The sequence below is a fragment of the Salmo trutta genome, chromosome 36, assembly GCF_901001165.1.
Source record: "Salmo trutta chromosome 36, fSalTru1.1, whole genome shotgun sequence".
NCBI lineage: Eukaryota > Metazoa > Chordata > Actinopteri > Salmoniformes > Salmonidae > Salmo > Salmo trutta.
In genome coordinates this window covers 18165862-18186373 of record NC_042992.1, presented here as the reverse complement: position 1 = coordinate 18186373, position 20512 = coordinate 18165862, and the positions used below count along the sequence as shown (strand labels likewise).

At 43.9% G+C, this 20512-nt stretch overlaps 1 protein-coding gene across 1 annotated transcript in view; it reads right to left on the bottom strand.

Moving 5' to 3' along the window:
* LOC115175576 (solute carrier family 45 member 4) overlaps window positions 1–20512 on the bottom strand; it is an 80519-nt gene that overhangs the window by 39340 nt on the left and 20667 nt on the right. Inside the window, exon 3 of the mRNA XM_029734883.1 lies at window positions 7208–8045. Coding sequence (XP_029590743.1) covers window positions 7208–7517 — 310 coding nt within the window. The 5' untranslated portion in view covers window positions 7518–8045. The remainder of the gene's footprint in view (window positions 1–7207; window positions 8046–20512) is intronic.

The following is a 20512-nucleotide window of genomic DNA, read 5'->3' as shown; positions in this document are numbered from 1 at the left end:
AACAGGGTTATTATTCTCCTGTGATTGTCCTGTTCCCACGTTTAGGAGCCATGAGTAGGTTCCTGTTGGGAAAAGCTGCAGCTCTGTTGAGTTGCCAGCCAAACATTCACAGGAGACTCAGACCACAAACACTTATCAACGGTATTACCAACATTACGAAGCAGTGGAAGTGCCATTTTCCTTTTTATTTCTGTACCTTTTAGAAGACAGCTAAAAAAACTATATTCCCAACAATGTTAGAGTATTATTCCAACACCCCCAGACTTCTTTGCTGAGGTAGTTCCCTGTGTTTAGGGACTACAGAGGGTGGGGGACTGTGGGAAAGGGGCACACACACAAACAACCACACACACAACCACACACCTTTGCCTACTGAGGGAATCAACAGCCTGGGCATACATTTAAAACATGTTGATTTGTTCCATAAACCTTGCGTGCGTCCTACCCTCCTCCCTCTCCCCTTCTTCATTTTTACATTTACATTTTAGTCATTTAGCAGACGCTCTTATCCAGAGCGACTTATAGTAGTGAATGCATACATTTCATACATTTTTCTTCCTACCTCTTGTTATCACTATCCCCCTCTCTTCTTCCCTCCCTTTCATTCCTCCCTCCCTTACTCTGAGTGCATAATGTCTCTGAATTGGCATGAAGGTCCTGACAGGGAAGGTCCTCTGGTCCAGACTAGACAGACCAGACTGACATAACATACACAGCCTGACTCAGCATTCATTACACTTAAAGATCCATGACACTGTTATGACACTCGTAGAAAAAAGGGTTCCAAAAAGGTTATTTGGCTGTCCCCATAGGATAACCCTTTTGGTTCCATGTAGAACAAGGGTTCTTAAACTTTTTCAGCCTGGGACCTAAATGAGAAGTTTTGTGCTTTCCTGGGACCCAAGCTTATGAACATATGCAACTATGCGTAAATATTGGTACATTTCATTTCCCTTATTGTACAAAAGGCTGTGAAGTATTTGTAGTTAATCATATCAGTAATGTTAGTTCAACATATAAGCTGAAGCTGTAGCTTCGCCCACTGGTGAAGTGGAGCATTCTGGGCGATCACCAGGTTAGAGTAGAAGATCAGCTGGAGAGAAGTGAAGTGAGAGAAAGTTCCAGTCACCCTTGTGTTTTCCCACCAGTTAGCTTTCATTGTTAGCCAAGGCCAGTGCGCATCCTTGTTGATATTTGCCAGACCACTAAGTGCCTTAGCCCATCCATACTACATACACTGTGAGGTGCTGTTCTGTGCATCTCCAGCATTATTAAACACCTCAACTGGAATCCTACCTGTCTGTCATCTGTGCCCGTACCAGCACACGGGAGAGAACACATAAAGTAGACCCTAACCTAAAGAATATAGTCCACCAAGTCCTCACTTACATTTACGGCTAAAACAAATAACAATTAAATACCCATATAAATAGCTATTCATGTTCATTTTTCCCCATTAAAAACACTCTTACATATCTGTCTAGGTTGGAACTGTTGCTGTTAAAATACAATAAATCATTTTCATTCTGAACTGGAATAAACTGATTGATCACATCACACATATGTATAACAGAAAACACACACACACACACACACACACACACACACACACAGTTTTTGATAGTACAACAGTACAGATGAAAGATTCAGGCCTACTGTACATCTTACTGTAGAAAGTATTGTTAAAAACAAGTCTAGGTTGGAACTGTTGCTGTTAAAATACAATAAATATTTGTTTATTCTGAACTGGAATAAACTGATTGATCAAATCACACAGGTTGAATTTTTCAACAAACGTCTATTCTGGGCTCAGTTTCTGACAGTGTTACACTGAGGTCATACTCAGCATTGAGACTGTTTCTGTACTTGTTTTTTAAGTATGTCAGAGTTGAGAACCCTGACTCGCATAGGTATGTGGTGCCAAACTGGACCAGAACATCTACTGCTTTCTCAGTCAGGCAGGAGACCACTTCCTGCTGTAGATGAACAACCCAGAACTGTGTGAGTGTTTGCCTCAAAAAGCATCTTGCTTCAATCAGTTTATTCCAGTTCAGAATAAAAATTATTACTTGTATTTTAACAGCAACAGTTCCAATCTAGAATTGTTTTGAACAATAATTTATACAGTAAGATACACAGTAGGCCTGATGATTTTTCATCTTCATTTACTGTTACACTATCAGTAGCTAGCTTGCTTTGGCTAACGTTAGCTATTAGCTGTGTACAAGGCCAGGGGATTGTTTGAAAGAGAAACTCACATCTACTACTATGAGATATAGTACTCCCTTATTTCTGCTCATCATCACCTGTTATAAAATGACAACAATGCCTTGCTAGCTGACTTTTACACTGTCGAAGCACTGCTTCCTGAAGCATTCTGCCTTGTTCTGGAAGAACTCCCTTGGTTTACCGTCATGCTGGGGATTTTTGGTCAGGACCTTTCGTTATATTCATTTGTTAGTTTTGAGAGACTTATTACTAAGCACTTCCCGCACAAAACACATTGTGGGCGCTCCTTGTTATTTCTCAAAGTTTGTATGAAACCAAGAGAGAAACTCATCGCTGTATTTGCGTTTCATGACGATTGAGCCCAGTCAGAACTTGTGGCTAGCTTGAGTCCATTTGATGACAGTGGTGAGTGATCGCGAGTGGGAATGACAAGTCAGTGGCTGACAGCGCATCATCTGCTGCTGAACCACAGCGCTGCATCATGGGGGTCGCGGAATGATCTTCAAGAAAACTGACGGGGAAAAAAAGATCCTGTAAACGGCGAAGCACATTGCCAAACAGCTGTGTGAAACTGCTGCTGCTAAGAGAGTGCACTGAACAGTGAGAGCAGTTGCACTTAGCCAAATCTATTACAGTAATCAATGAAATAATTATACATTTACTCTGACACGTTGCGACCCACTATTAACAGGTCTGCGACCCATACTTTAAGGTTGATGTAAAACCATCAGTGAAAGAAAAAGGTGCTAAGGCGAGACCTAAATCAAACAGTGACATTATTAGAATGCTGAACAGCAATCAAAACTACCAGACACTAAGGAATTGAGGGGTCTTAAATTGTATCAGTTCAATTGAATCTGACTCTCACCATCCTACAGTGATGTTTGTTGACATATGAATAAGTGTATTTGAACCGTTGTAGTGGAACATCCCATTTCCCTTCACTACAGTGGGTTGTGTCAACATCACCTATGAGACCTGCCTGTTGATGGCTGAACAGGTGAGGTGCAGTAACACAGGAGTTACATCAGGAGGCCATCCTGACCTCCACATCAACAATACAACTCCTCTGTGTTTCTCAAAACCATGTGAGGAAACTGATGGTCAGAATGCAAGGGACAGGGTAGTCACCTAGGTTATTCCCTGGGGGCCCCCATCTAGTTGAACTAGTGGCCTATGTCTGCATATTGCTATGGAGAAGAGTAACTGAGTCTGCAACTTAAATGGCACCCATAGGGGTCTGGTCAAAAGCAGTGTACTATATTAAGCACTATATAGGGAATAGGGTGCCATTTGGGATGCACCCTGATAATGTACAATGGGATTTATTGAATTTAAACAAGTGTAGGATATTGGGTTGTCATGTGGCCAACCCCCCCCCCAAAAAAAAACACATCAACCAGTGTGATATTGTCTGACTGCATACTCTACAAGAGAGAATGAAGGGACATTTTAACAGATCGTAATGACAGACGACAAGGCATCGTCTCACCCTATGATGAACACTACCAGACATTACTCAAGTCAAACACTAATTCACTTAGACAGGGGTGTTTCCCTGGACTGGACTCAGCTCCAGTACCATGGCCGACTTACGTAACCCAGAAAAATATTTTACTTCTCCACACCATCATTGAAACGCAGTCTGTCTGAGTGAGGAGGTCTGGTAAAAGGTAGTGCCTTATATAGGAAATAGGGTGCCATTTGAGATGTAGCGTGAGAGTGGCTGCCAGGGAACACATACGGCTCCAGGATTGCTGGAGATGTGACTTTGTTACAGTTGTAAACAAGGTTAGCGCCCAGTCAGAGCTCTGGCCAGAGAATGCTGAGCCCTCTCTCTCTCACACTTTCCACCTCGCCCTTTATATATATATATATATATCTCTTCATCTCTTCCTTCACACCCCACCCGTGAGGTAAGTAGGACATCTTTCTGAGGCTACGGACAGGAAGGATTGTGGTGTTGCAGAGAGCTGTAATCCCCAAGCAGACGTAACAGCAAGCTTAGAGGAGAGGACAGAACAGCCAGCTAGTTACACCTTCAAAACACTGGCATCAATGGCATCAACACTGACATCAGCCATGATGGAATACAGCTCGGCCATCTGTAAGAGGGGGCTCAGAGGGGGCCTCGGCCTACTGTAAGAGGGGGCTCAGAGGGAGCTCAGAGGGGGCCTCGGCCTTCTCCCCACTTGCCTGATGTTCTTACACTTGATAATAACATGGTTTGATTTCCTTTAAATTCACTTCATGCTTGCAATTGAAAAATTAAGTAGAACGCACGATACTTAAAAACACCACAACAACTAACACACCGACACGGTTAGGTCCCAAGAAGTAGGCCTGTTTCATCAACTGAGTGGCGTCAATCACAGATGATTTATTTTATCTGTATAGACTCAATGGCATAAATAATGTAGCAGCTAGACGAATGGAAACGCAGCCCCTCCCCCTCACTCGATCTGAAAAAGCATTTATCATTTGGAGATCTTTTATCTACAGCTGTAGTTCACTGTCATTAGTCAAGGAGATCACTGGTGTATCACTGCATCCACCAGCATCCCCCCACGTGGTTAATCTAATCCTCTGCTAAATCACACATCCAGTGTCTATACACTGCAGCCCAAACCGATGCCCCTTGGCCAGTCAAACAGTATGATTTACTGTTTACAGCACTGATAGCATCTAATCTGAAAGTCTAATCAGCTGTAAAAGGACCTCAGCTAGGGCTGTTGTGGTGACCATATTACCGCCACCCCAGCAGTCATGAGTCATGGCCATGTGACCGGTGAGTCACTAATGTTCTTTTATGCACTCTGGACATGCTTTGGTAGTACCTAACTTGCTAACGACCATCAGGTCCTGATGGCCTGGTACTCAGGGGTCTATTGTCCCTCTAACCACTCTGACAGCAATGCAAATACAATCAAAAAGCACATCAAAACAGTATAGTGATTTCTATTTAAAACACCTCGCTGTGGTGATCAATTTGAAGACAGCAGGCTGTAAAACATGGTCGTTGTGGATGTTGTTTCAAAGCCTAACAACGAAACAGACAGCGCATTCTAAGGGGATGATTAATTAAAAACACCCATATGAGTATTAGAGCTAATGAATACATATAGGCTTATGGGACCAAACCCAGATGTTTTATTTATTACCAGGTAAGTTGACTGAGAACACATTCTCATTTACAGCAACAACCTGGGGAATAGTTACAGGGGAGAGGGATGAATGAGCCAATTGTAAGCTGGGGATGATTAGGTGACCATGATGGTATGAGGGCCAGATTGAGAATTTAGCCAGGACACCAGGGTTAACACCCCTACTCTTACAATAAGTGCCATGGGATCTTTAATGAGCTCAGAGAGTCAGGACACCTGTTTAACGTCCCAGCCAAAAGACAGCACCCTACACAGTGGAGTGTCCCCAATCACTGCCCTGGGGAATTGGGACATTTTCAAGACCAGAAGAAAGAGTGCCTCCTACTGGCCCTCCAACACCACTTCCAGCAGCATCTGGTCTCCCATCCAGGACCAACCCTGCTTAGCTTCAGAAGCAAGCCAGCAGTGGGATGCAGGGTGGTATGCTGCTGGCTAAAAATACCCGGAATTAAAATTGATTGTGCTGTTACACAATACATAGACCGAAATAAGTGTTCTTAAATGTATTTCTCAGCTGTTCATATTAAGCACAGCTCCGCTATAAAACCGAAGTAGCCTACCAGGCATCATTTAAAACGGACCGGTGGGAAAGCGTGCAGCCTTCATTCGCTATTCGAGTGAAAACAGATGACATGTCTTTTTCCCCTGCCCATGTTCCTGCCCATGTTCCTGCTCATTTGATAATAGGCAATTCTAAATCTAAACACATTTGACATATTAGTAAAGACAAGATTAAATAGAGAATAGTCTGATGGGTGAAAATATGATGACTTGATGAGACAACAGCTGTGCAGACTGAGACAAGGAACAGAGTGCGAGCTTTGCAACTTTCTCAAATCATTACAGCCTGCATCATGCAGCCCATATATGTTTTGATTTCTAAAACATTCTAAGGTTTGTATCATTCACAACTAATGTTGCCAAATAACTGAATCTAGCATATAGGACATGTTTCAAATGAACACTTTTATGCTCAACATAACCACTTCATATTTGTACTCGTTCCTCAATGGGAAAACTATCCTTTCTATTTTATTCAGCTAAGTACAATTATATTCTTGTTACTATAAAATAATATAAAATAATGTCATGGGACTTAGAAGCATATCCTGTCTGCTAAATGAACAAGCCTACGTACAGCCTATGGTATGGAGCATAGCCAGATAACATACAGTTGGCCAAATCATATTCTGTTCATCTGAAATACATTTTCTCATGTCATGTTTCTTTAGACCTGCCTAAAATAAATAATGGATTTATTGTGATGGTTTATATTCAATTGATTTATTAGACTTTTTTTAAATGTAGATGTTCCAAAGGCGAGCATCAGATGCTAAACGTGTTTATGTTAATTAACGGTCAATTACTGCAAGACCGGCAGCCTTTTGCATGACAATAACCGGCTGACAAAATGTCATGTTCGCCACAGCCCTAACCTCAGCCTTCTCTTTCCTAGGCAGGCCTGTTATTAGGGCTGTGGATGTGACAGGGACACAGGAAGGGAGCAGGAATGATGACGACATGCCTTGAATTGTTATCCAGTATTTACGATGGTTGGGATGTGCTGTCTTTACAGCTTCAACAGCATGTGTACAGTATGGGAATTCACCTACCTGTCACCTACCTGTCAGTGTTTACGATGGTTGGGATGTGCTGTCTTTACAGCTTCAACAGCATGTGTACAGTATGGGAATTCACCTACCTGTCACGCGGGTCGTCCCTATAATTCTGGATTCTGTGTGTGTGCGTGTATGTGTTTACATGTGTTTATAATGTTCATGCTTCTGCACAGTGCCGTCTCATATCTCTCTCACCTATTTGCAGCAGTACAGGCGTAACCAAGGCCGTTTCCATGGCGTAGCAGAACTCTCGTCCGAACATGACGGCTCCGTGCATCACCCACTGCTGCAGGGGGATCCGGTCTATAGACCCCTCGCTCACCGACTCCTCCTGGCATGACTCCAGCACCACACCTCCTCCACCTCCTCCTCCTCCTCCTCCTCTATCCCCTGTGGCAGCAGAGCCTGTGGTGGTTTTCTTAGCAGTAGGGACCACCATCACCCCCTGCACTTGCATAGCATCCGCCTCAGAGTTCTGGGGAGCCATTTTCTTCTTCTTCGGCATACACACAGCCAAACGCACAGCGCTTCAGGCTCCAGAGAAAAACAATATATATATAAAAAATATATTAAAAATGGATCTGTATGCATACACCAGTGGCTTGGTGGCGCCTGGTGTGAGCTGGTCCTCAAAGTATAGCTCCCTCTGCCGTCGATGTCCTCAAACGAGGTAATCAGGTAGGAAGAAGAATCTCTCAAAGCGTATGATACATTCCTCGTGTTTTCCAGAGAGGTGTTGTTTTCAGGGTGGGCCTGTGCAGGCAGCCTAGAACAGCACCCCACAGGCAGGTTTATTTGGTGTAAAGAAGGACGTGTGAAAATGAGATATGGCTTTTCCTCCCTTTTTGTGTTTTTGTTGCTTCACTGTCTACTGGAGTCAGTAAAAATCCATATCAATTGCCATTCAGTTAATACCAGCTTCATGATGTGTGTGGAGCAGGTGCAGAAGAGGGAGGGCAGGCGGCGGGGCGCAGGGCAGGAGGCGACACAGGTGAGAGCTCCTCGGTGAATCCCCATCGAGTGGCCGATCATTCTGCAGTACCCAGGGTGCACCGAGGGAAGCCAGGGCCAGCCAGCGAGAGAGAGAGAGAGAGAGAGAGAGAGAGAGAGAGAGAGAGAGAGAGAGAGAGAGAGAGAGAGAGAGAGAGAGAGAGAGAGAGAGAGAGAGAGAGAGAGAGAGAGAGAGAGAGAGAGAGAGAGAGAGAGAGAGAGAGAGAGAGAGAGAGAGAGAGAGAGAGAGAGAGAGAGAACGAGAGAGTGAAAGATACAGAGAGAGATGGGGACAGAGAGAGATGGGGACAGAGAGACAGTTATTAAAATGGTGGCCGGCAGAGTGTGTGGACAGTAATATTTTTAAAACTTCCAGTAAGTCAGTGGAAAACTGAACCACACTAGTCTAATAGAGAATAATATGGGTCAGCTTGGGCTGATTGTGGAAAAGGTGCAAACAGATTCACAATATTTTTCAAAACTCTGAGGTGAATAAAAGATTTGAAAATGGACCATGTATAGGTCTAGTTTCTGCTTCATAGCAATCTGGCTCTTAGGAATGCTTCAACCCCAGGCCAGAGACGTGTGCATACAGGGTAAATTAGGCCTATGTAAAGGGAGAGGGCCCACGTTTCACTCACACACCTCCCGGGGGCATTCCGCTCCTTTATCCTCTAAGTCAAGGCATGAGTAAAGCACCTGAGGGGCCATTACTACACAGTTGGGTAGGGCTTGCAAGTTTAGCATTTCACTGTACTTGTGCATGTGACAAATAAAATGGAACTTGAAAAAAACAACCCCTCGTGTGTGTGTGTTTGTGTGTATGTGCTGCTCTGCTATGAACAAACAGCTAGGCATTAGCATGACTCAGAGGATTGGGGCTGGGACCCCTCGAGAGATTAAGACGGGGAAACAGCAGGCTACAGAGGCAGGACTACAACACCCTGTAAAGACTTGACACGTGAAACTTTATAATACCACACAAACAATAGGCCTACTATTACAGGTAAAGCTCTTTCTGTGAGACTCCTAGAAGTAATTGAAAGACAGAAAACGGACCACATGGGTTTGGGTGGGAGGGGGCTGATGAGAGCTGATATTGAGATTCCTGAGGCAAAAGAGAATGAAAGAACTCTGATTAACTTTCAATTAACGCGATGCTGTATGGTAATGAGAGATGTGTTAGTCTTTAGTCTTCCTTTTTTTCTGCTGAATGATGAGAAGGAATCCCTTCAAAACACAATTGTAAACATTAGTCCGTCTCACTCAGCTCACTGAACCAGCCAGGAGCTAGGCCTAATCGATCCAGTAAGGCACCGACTCTGACACCCAACATTCCCATGCTCCTCAAACAAGCTCCCCCAGAGGACAAATCAATCAGCTAATTTATCACATTGTCATCCATTCCCCAGAACCATTCAGAACATTGATTACACACTTCAGGACATTTTTACAGTTATAGGGTTACAGCTGCCTTGGGGGTTACAGTACCACTGTTATACAAGTGAAAAGTGAGCCTTGCTATTCAACCCTACAGTGATTCCCTTGGCCTCCTCATGCTACCCTGGATGCTTTCCTCATCTCCTTATACCCCCTCTGGCATCCTCTACTGCAGTGTTTTTCAAACTCTGGTCCTCCAGTACCCCCAACAATACATATTGCTGTTGTGGCCCCAGACAAACTCACCTCATTCAACTTGTCAACTAATCATCAAACTCTTGACAAGTTGAATCAGGTGTTTTTGTCCAGGGCTACAACATAAATATGTGTTGTTGGGGGTACTGGAGGACTGGAGTTGGTCTGTTGGGGATACTGGAGGACGGGAGTTGGTCTGTTGGGGGTACTGGAGGACTGGAGTTGGTCTGTTGGGGGTACTGGAGGACTGGAGTTGGTCTGTTGGGGGTACTGGAGGACTGGAGTTGGTCTGTTGGGGGTACTGGAGGACTGGAGTTGGTCTGTTGGGGGTACTGGAGGACTGGAGTTGGTCTGTTGGGGTACTGGAGGACTGGAGTTGGTCTGTTGGGGGTACTGGAGGACTGGAGTTGGTCTGTTGGGGGTACTGGAGGACTGGAGTTGGTCTGTTGGGGGTACTGGAGGACTGGAGTGGGTCTGTTGGAGGTACTGGAGGACTGGAGTGGGTCTGTTGGGGGTACTGGAGGACTGGAGTTGGTCTGTTGGGGGTACTGGAGGACTGGAGTTGGTCTGTTGGGGGTACTGGAGGACTGGAGTTGGTCTGTTGGGGGTACTGGAGGACTGGAGTTGGTCTGTTGGGGGTACTGGAGGACTGGAGTGGGTCTGATGGGGGTACTGGAGGACTGGAGTGGGTCTGTTGGGGGTACTGGAGGACTGGAGTTGGTCTGTTGGGGGTGCTGGAGAACTGGAGTTGACTGGAGGACTGGAGTTGGTCTGTTGGGGGTGCTGGAGGACTGGAGTTGGTCTGTTGGGGTTACTGGAGGACTGGAGTTGGTCTGTTGGGGGTAATGGAGGACTGGAGTTGGTCTGTTGGGGGTACTGGAGGACTGGAGTTGGTCTGTTGGGGGTACTGGAGGACTGGAGTTGGTCTGTTGGGGGTACTGGAGGACTGGAGTTGGTCTGTTGGGGGTACTGGAGAACTGGAGTTGGTCTGTTGGGGGTACTGGAGGACTGGAGTTGGTCTGTTGGGGGTATTGGAGGACTGGAGTTGGTCTGTTGGGGGTACTGGAGGACTGGAGTGGGTCTGTTGGGGGTACTGGAGGACTGGAGTGGGTCTGTTGGGGGTACTGGAGGACTGGAGTTGGTCTGTTGGGGGTACTGGAAGACTGGAGTTGGTCTGTTGGGGGTACTGGAAGACTGGAGTTAAGAAACACTGGTCTACTGCAGGCCAGGCTATCCATCCTCACTCTATGGGGCCCATTTCCTCATGAGAGATCAGTGGCTCTCTCTACCTGATGAAAGATGTCCAAGAGACCAGGTGTGCGACCCAAATGGTACCCTAATCTCTATATAGTACCAATTGGCCCAGGTCAAGTGTTCCATTTGGGACGCATTCTAGGAGATAGACTGGTCTGTGTGAGAGAATCAGTGGCTTGCAGCAAAGGCCTCTGATACAACATAGTCATGTAGGCCTAGGTTTAGGCCTAGGTTTAGGCCAAAGTAATGCAGGAAAAACACTGGGTCTTCTGTGACCGGTTACACCACTTATCCCTTTGTAAGCTTTAATCAATAACCACCATTTTAACACTATACTAGCTAAGCATCCATAAGATCCATCAACAAGCAAAAAATACCGTAAGTGACAGTTACAAGGGGGCAGAATAGTGGCTCCGGAACCAGTCAATCAAGACCTGTTAGCACTTGGAGGGCCATGGGGTTCAATGCACGCTGACTGGGGGATCTGAATGTGCCGGAGAGGCTCTCTGGGTTAGGCCTAGCGCTCACACTGCCTGTCAGTCAGTAGTTTTGAGAGAAAGAGAAAAAGAAAGAGAGAGGACATGCTGACGAGAGGCGTGACTACATGAGGGGTCACGTCTATAGGCTACATATGAATGATTGAGTCTTGGAACTGCTCGTTTAATGCATGCGCCATCTGAGAATCCACCAGCCAATGCCCACACTAACATTAAAACAGTCTCTCTCTCTGGTGCTTTTCATTTATATACAGAGAAGGAGACCTGAGAAGGAGACCGGTGAGAGATTGTAATGCATTATAGGCTTTCATCTTATGAGTCTTTGGAGGAGTTTCCTCATTTGATGCAATAAGAAAACACAAGCTGGTAGGAAGAGAGTTTGTTTGAAGGGTATTTATTTAGCTTTGGGCAATTGGTGTTGTCTTTATTCTCTGAATGATGTCTGCTATGTGAGTGGTCTGCTATGGGAGTGGGCTATCCACTAACAGTACTTCAACTGTCTCAGATTTATAACCCTTATAAAAAGGAACTTATACCGTATCCATTTAGCTAACCTAGTCACATGACAAGGTAAGGCAATCCAATAGTTTCCCACTAACATTCAACCACTGCAGCATTTCCACTAGTGCCTATGCTGCAGTGGCAAAGAAGAACAGCAGATGTGAGGAATAGGCCATTAGTCCTTTTCAATACAGCTGTTGCCAGGCAGAATAACGACCTAGTCTCTTCTCGGCTTAACAGTATGTGTATGAGAGAAAAGCAAACAAAAGGCCTCAGCATAAACATTCTGAAGGACAGAGCATGACAGAGGGGCTCAGTCGGTGTGTTATCAGTGTGGGTAAAAAGACCCTGTTACTATCTGCCCTCCCAGCCTGACTGCTGTGTGCCTGCTGCCTGACACAGGACAGTTACATAACAGTCACATCGTACACCCTCCACCCTGCCTGCATCCACACCAGGAGGGGAGCTGGGGAACGAGAGGCTGAGGGAACTGTGTGTGGTTGGGGGAGGTGGCTGAGATAAGGGGGGGTAGTTCTCTCTCTCTCGTTGTGAAAGGTCAGAGTCCTCAAGGTCAAAACTGAAGCGTTTGGTTGTGTAAGACAAAAGCTAATGAGAAATCTGTTGGCTCTGTAGACTGAAATATGACAAGGTTATATAGCCTATGTCTAGTGAGATCAAAGGGCCAAGACAAAACTACATTGTGACTAGGGCTGTTACAGTGACCATATTAATGAAGCTGTCAGTTGAGGACTTGTGAGGCGTCTGTTTCTCAAACTAGACACTCTAAAGTACTTGTCCTCTTGCTCAGTTGTGCACCACTCCTCTTTCTATTCTGGTTAGAGCCAGTTCGCGCTGTTCTGTGAAGGGAGTAGCACACAGCGTTGTACCAGATCTTCAGTTTCTTGGCAATTTCTCGAATGGAATAGCCTTCATTTCTCAGAACAAGAATAGACTGACGAGTTTCAGAAGAAAGGTCTTTGTTTCTGACCATTTTGAGACTGTAATCGAACCCACAAATGCTGATGCTCCAGATACTAAACTAGTCTAAAGGCCAGTTTTATTGCTTCCTTAATCAGAACAACAGTTTTCAGCTGTGCTAACATAATTGCAAAAGGGTTTTCTAATGATCAATTAGCCTTTTAAAATGATAAACTTGGATTAGCTAACACAACGTGCCATTGGAACACAGGAGTGATGGTTGCTGATAATGGGCCTCTGTACGCCTATGTAGATATTCCATAAAGAATCGGCCGTTTCCAGCTACAATAGTCATTTACAACATTAACAAAGTCTACACTGTATTTCTAATCAATTTGATGTTATTTTAATGGCCACAAAAAAATGCTTTTCTTTCAAAAACAAGGACATTTCTAAGTGACCCCAAACGTTTGAACGGTAGTGTAGATGTTCCAAAGGTCTGCATCAGTGGCGTGTGGAAGCCAGGAGATGCTAAATGTTCTTATGTTAATTAACAGTCAAATATCGTGAAACCGATATTTTATCAAGCTCACAGTCTTGAGTGACAGAATGGGTCAGGAGAAGGGACCTTCAGTTCTAGGATACTGGAAGAGATAGCTTTCACTGTCAGGCCACCCAGCAATCATAGAAGTTCAAATAGTATAACCATATAACCGTCTATGTTCCCCAACTCAAAACAACAAGTCTAAGGATAAACTGTTGTTCTCATGCAGCTACAAAACAGAAGTTGCAACATCATGTTCTCTCAGGAAGGGAATCAAGATCAGTGTGATGATAATGTCTTTAGAACAGACCCGACACTATCTACAGCTGAAGTTGGAACTTTACATACACCTTAGTCAAATACATTTAAACTCAGTTTTTCACAATTCCTGACATTTAATACTATTAAAAACTCCCCGTCTTAGGTCAGCTAGGATCACCACTTTATTTTAAGAATGTGAAATGTCAGAATAATAGTAGAGAGAATGATTTATTTCAGCTTTTATTTATTTCATCACATTCCCAGTGGGTCAGAAGTTTACATACACTCAATTAGTATTTGGTAGCATTGCCTTTAAAAATGGTTTAACTTGGGTCAAACATTTCGGATAGCCTTCCATAAGCTTCCCACAATAAGTTGGGTGAATTTTGGCCCATTCCTCCTGACAGAGCTGGTGTAACTGAGTCAGGTTTGTAGGCCTCCTTGCTCGCAAACGCTTTTTCAGTTCTGCCCACAAATTTTCTATAGGGTTGAGGTCAGGGCTTTGTGATGGCCACTCCAATACCTTGACTTTGTTGTCCTTAAGCCATTTTGCCACAACTTTGGAAGTATGCTTGGGGTCATTGTCCTTTTGGAAGACCCATTTGCAACCAAGCTTTAACTTCATGACTGATGTCTTGAGATGTTGCTTCAATATATCCACATAAGTTTCCTTCCTCATGAAGCCATCTATTTTGTGAAGTGCACCAGTCCCTCCTGCAGCAGAGCACCCCCACAACATGAAGCTGCCACCCCCGTGCTTCACGGTTGGGATGGTGTTCTTCGGCTTGCAAGCCTCCCCCTTTTCCCTCCAAACATAACGATTGTCATTATGGCCAAACAGTTCTATTTTTGTTTGATCAGACCAGAGGACATTTCTCCAAAAAGTATGATTTTTGTCCCCATGTGCAGTTGAAAACCGTAGTCTGGCTTTTTTATGGCCGTTTTGGAGCAGTGGCTTCTTCCTTCCTGAGCGGCCTTTCAGGTTTTGTCGATATAGAACTTGTTTAACTGTGGATATAGATACTTTTGTACCTGTTTCTTCCAGCATCTTCACAAGGTACTTTGCTGTTGTTATGTGATTGATTTGCACTTTTCGCACCAAAGTACGTTCATCTCTAGGAAACAGAACGCGTCTCCTTCCTGAGCGGTATGACGGCTGCCTGGTCCCATGGTGTTTATACTTGCGTACTATTGTGTGTACAGATGAACATGGTACCTTCAGGCATTTGGAAATTGCTCCCAAGGATGAACCAGACTTGTGGAGGTCTACAATTCTTTTTCTGAGGTCTTGGCTGATTTCTTTTGATTTTCCCATGATGTCAAGCAAAGAGGCACTGAGTTTGAAGGTAGGCCTTCAAATACATCCACAGGTACACCTCCAATTGACTCAAATGATGTCAATTAGCCTATCAGAAGCTTCTAAAGCCATGATATCATTTTCTGGAATTTTCCAAGCTGTTTAAAGGCACAGTCAACTTAGTGTATGTAAACTTCTAACCCACTGGAATTGTGATACAGTGAATTATAAGTGAAATAATCGGTCTGTAAACAATTGTTGGAAAAATGACTTGTGTCATGCACAAAGTAGATGTCCTAACCGACTTGCCAAAACTATAGTTTGTTAACAAGAAATTTGTGGAGTGGTTGAAAAATTTGTTTTATTGACTCCAACCTAAGTGTATGTAAACTTCCGACTTCCAGCTGTACCTGACCAACGCCACCCTCTCTGGATGTTGTTTGTGATTGTGAGTATGTAGGCTATATGTGAGTGTGTGTATACGTGAATGTGTGTGTGTGTGTGTATACACTGTGTACTGCTTGGCTAACCAAAATAGAGGCCCAGATATGGATTACATTGGTGGTGTTGGGAGGCCAGCTGACTGAGTGAGGGGGACAGGCTATCAGGTTTAAATTTGTGCCAACCAGGCAGGCACATAAACAACTGCCACCGACAACACCCTGGGAGAGCTGGGCTGTGCGCACTGGTGACGCCTTAAGCCAGTGGTCACCAAACTTTTCTGAGCCGAGATCACTTCGAGTCAAAATGCAGGCCGAGATCTACAACTCAGATTTTTCTTTAAAAATATTACTTACATTTTTTATTTTTTTTAAAATACATTCATCTCAATACATTATCACTGCATATTGGGTATTCTTGAATTGCCCCACCAATGGTTGTTTTTCTCAGACCATTTTAAAATGATATTATTTCAAAATGCGAGTTATATAATCACACTGGTAATACATAGTATTACTTGCAAGTCACAGATTAAAATCATTCACTTTTTTTTACTGGGCTGATGGTGACTGCATCTGATGGTCAGTCCCAGCAGATGGAGGGAGGGAGAGGGCGAGCGAGAGAGAGGTTGCCTCTCACCATCCCTCAGCTCTTCCTCCCTCTGCAGACTGACCAAAAAGGGGACACTGTCTTCCAGCTGATGGCAAAACAAGCCGCACTTCATTATTTCTGACTCATGCACCAATTCATGTTGTTACTCGTATGACCAGAACGTGAAATACTCCTCGATATTAGAAAGACAAGCCGTAACAAAAATGCAAGCCTATCAATACACTTTGTAGCGCGAGTGGTTAGGGACAGGGCGTTTTAAGGATTATAAAACAGTTGAATAAAGTGTTGACAGTGCTGAATAAAATCTTAATCATGAACTCATAAAAAAATGCTATTTTCTGTAGACTCTCTAGTCATGGCTTTGAAAAAGTTGTGAAATATCACAGTCGAATATCAACTTCACTGTGGGCTTGTGGAAGCTGCAGACACAGTGATCTGAGCTATCGGATTGGCCAGCGGTAGGCCTATAGGTGAACTTGATTTTCTCTCTGGGCCTGCCGGGTAGGCAGAGTTAGTACTTTCAGGCGCAAGGAATAGTTAAAAATGGGAAAACTTCGACTACATGGCGCGCAGGACAGCTGAATCAAGTGCACATACCGCAAACTAGAGGTCGACTGATTATGATTTTTCAACGCCGATACCAATTATTGGAGGACCAAAAAAAGCCGGTACCGATTAATCGGACGATTTTTTATTTTTTTATTTGTAATAATGACAATTACAACAATACTGAATGAACACGTATTTTAACTTAATATAATACATCAATAAAATCAATTTAGCCTCAAATAAATAATGAAACATGTTCAATTTGGTTTAAATAATGCAAAACCAAAGTGTTGGAGATGAAAGTAAAAGTGCAATATGTGCCATGTAAAAACGTTTTAAGTTCCTTGCTCAGAACATGAGAACATATGAAAGCTGGTGGTTCCTTTTAACATGAGTCTTCAATATTCCCAGGTAAGAAGTTTTAGGTTGTAGTTATTATAGGAATTATAGGACTATTTCTCTCTATACGATTTGTATTTCATATACCTTTGACTATTGGATGTTCTTATAGGCACTTTAGTATTGCCAGTGTAACAGTATAGCTTCCGTCCCTCTCCTCGCTCCTACCTGGGCTCGAACCAGGAACACATCGACAACAGCCACCCGAAGCAGCGTTACCCATGCAGAGCAAGGGGAACAACCACTCCCAAGTCTCAGAGCGAGTGACATTTGAAACGCTATTAGCGCGCACCCGGCTAACTAGCTAGCCATTTCACATGGGTTACACCAGCCTAATCTTGGGAGTTGATAGGCTTGAAGTCATAAACAGTGCAATGCTTGAAGCATTGCGAAGGGCTGCTGGCAAACGCACGAAAGTGCTGTTTGAATGAACGCTTACGAGCCTGCTGCTGCCTACCACCGCTCAGTCAGACTGCTCTATCAAATCATAGACTTAATTATAACATAATAATACACAGAAATACGAGCCTTAGGTCATTAATATGGTCGAATCCGGAAACTATCATCTCAAAAACAAAACGTTTTTCCTGTCAGTGAAATACTGAACCGTTACGTATTTTATCTAACGGGTGGCATCCTAAGTATAAATATTCCTGTTACATTGCACAACCTTCAATGTTATGTCATGTCATAATTACGTAAAATTCTGGCAACTTAGTTCGCAACGAGCCAGGTGGCCCAAACTGTTGCATATACCCTGACTCTGCGTGCTATGAACGCAAAATGACACAATTTCACCTGGTTAATATTGCCAGCTAACCTGGATTTCTTTTAGCTAAATATGCAGGTTTAAAAATATATACTTCTGTGTATTGATTTTAAGAAAGGCATTGATGTTTATGGTTAGGTACAGTCGTACAACGATTGTGCTTTTTTTCGCAAATGCGCTTTTGTTAAATCATCCCCCGTTTGGCGAAGTCGGCTGTCTTTGTTAGGAAGAAATAGTCTTCACAGTTCGCAACGAGCCAGGTGGCCCAAACTGCTGCATATACCCTGACTCTGTTTGCAAGAGAAGTGACACATTTTCCCTAGTTAAAAGAAATTCATGTTAGCAGGCAATATTAACTAAATATGCAGGTCTAAAAATATATACTTGTGTATTGATTTTAAGAAAGGCATTGATGTTTATGGTTGGAGCAACGTGTACCTAAGCGATTATATGCAACGCAGGACAGGCTAGATAAACTAGTAATATCATCAACCATGTGTAGTTAACTAGTGATTATGATTGATTGATTTTTATAAGGTAAGTTTAATGCTAGCTAGCAACTTACCTTGGCTTCTTACTGCATTCGCGTAACAGGCAGGCTCCTCGTGGAGTGCAATGTAAAGCAGGTGGTTAGAGCGTTGGACTAGTTAACTGTAAGGTTGCAAGATTGAATCCCCGAGCTGACAAGGTAAAAATCTGCCGTTCTGCCCCTGAACAAGGCAGTTAACCCACCGTTCCTAGGCTGTCATTGAAAATAAGAATGTGTTCTTAACTGACTTGCCTAGTTAAATAAAGGTCTAAAAATATATATATATATATATATTTTTTTTTTAAACGGCCAAACCGGCGTCCAAAGATACCGATTTCCGATTGTTATGAAAACTTGAAATCGGCCCTAATTAAATCGGCCATTCCGATTAATCGGTCGACCTCTACCGCAAACAGCGTGAAGCAAGGACTAGGAAAGCCTTGGAGATGGACCGATCGATCGGCTGGTGACCACTGCCTTAAGCACTCATAAAAGTCCCCAAAAAATGTAGGTCTACATGTCCGCACAGTAGTGGTTTAGAATATTGGGCCGTTGGCTTTAAGAACTTCTGGAATTCTTAGCACGGCTCAAGCAATTTCTCCAACCGCCACCCCATTCAAATGAATAGAAGATGCTAATGCAGAGCTGTGCTGGTTGGGAATCTTGGGGAGGTGCGTCCCCCACGGACAGTGGTCTCAGAGCCGCGTAGCCATGTCACAATGAGCCACCAATGGACTCTTGGCGGTTTGTATTTGAATCGTTGTCTTTGAAATCACATATGGCATTGATTAGTACAGTCTGCCTACATATTGATCCATTCATCCATCATGTGGTCTTTGATTAGTGCAGTCTGCCTACCTATTGATCGCTTCAACCATCATGAAGTCTGATGAGCCAGCGATCCTGCTCCAAGCCATGACCCATCTGACCTATTGTTGCATAGCGGCCATTTTGTAGACTGGATGACTCACTGACCGTCCATTTAAAATTGTGTTTGTCGAGCTACCAAGGTTAGATGGTCGGCTTAGGGGGTTGACCTGCTGTAACGTTCTGGTCACAGGTCCAGTTACAACTCACTGCACCGCATACCACATCTCTAGGTCAGGGATACAAGTCCTGATCATATACAGTTCTTTTGGAAAGTATTCAGATCTTTTTCTACATTTTCTTACGTTACAGTCTTGTTCTAAAATTGATTAAATATTTTTTTTCCTCATCAATCTACACACAAAAAAAGTTTAGAAATGTTTGTAAATGTGTACTTATTTAGATAAGTATTCATCCTGTTTCCATTGATCATCATTGAGTTTGTTTCTACAAGTCCACCTGTGGTAAATTAAATTGATTGAACATGATTTGGAAAGGCACACACCTGTCTATATAAGGTCCCGCAGTTGACAGTGCTTGTCTGAGCAAAAACCAAGCCATGAGGTCAAATGAAATTTCCTTAGAGCTCCAAGACAGGATTGTGTCGAGGTACAGATCTGGGGAAGTATACCAAAAAATGTCTGCAGCAATCGAGGTCCCCATCACTCTTAAAATGGAAGAAGTTTGGAACCACCAAGACTCATCCTAGAGCTGGCCGCCAGACCAAACTGAGCAATCGGGGGAGAAGGGCCTTGTTCAGGGAGGTGACCAAGAACCTGATGCTCACTCTGACAGAGCTCCAGAGTTCCACTGTGGAGGTGGGGGAACCTTCCAGAAGGACAACCATCTCTGCAGAACTCCACCAATCGGGCCTTTATAGTAGAGTGGCCAGACGGAAGCCACTACTCAGTAAAAGGCACATGACAGCCCGCTTGGTGTTTGCCCAAAGGCACCTAAAGGACTCTCAGACCATGAGAAACAGGATTCTCTGTTCTGATGAAACCAAGACCTCAGACTGGGGTGAAGGTTCACCTTCCAACAAGACAACGACCCAAAGCACACATCCAAGCCAACGCAAGAGTGGCTTCGGGACTAGTCTCTGAATGTCCTTGAGTGGCCCAGCCAGAGCCCGGACTTGAACATTACTGGAGAAATCTGAAAATAGCGGTGCAGCAACGCTCCCCATCCAACCTAACAGTGCTTGAGAGGATCTGCAGAGAAGAATGGAAGAACCAAGCTTGTAGCGTCATACCCAAGGAGGCGCGAGGCTGTAATCGCTAGCAAAGGTGCTGCAACAAAGTACTGTATAAAGGGTCTGAATAAATGAGCAAAAATCTACCTGTTTTTGCTTTGTTATTATGGTGTATTGTGTGTAGATTGATGAGGTAAAAAATGTATTTAATCCATTTTAGAATACGGCTGTAATGTAACAAAATG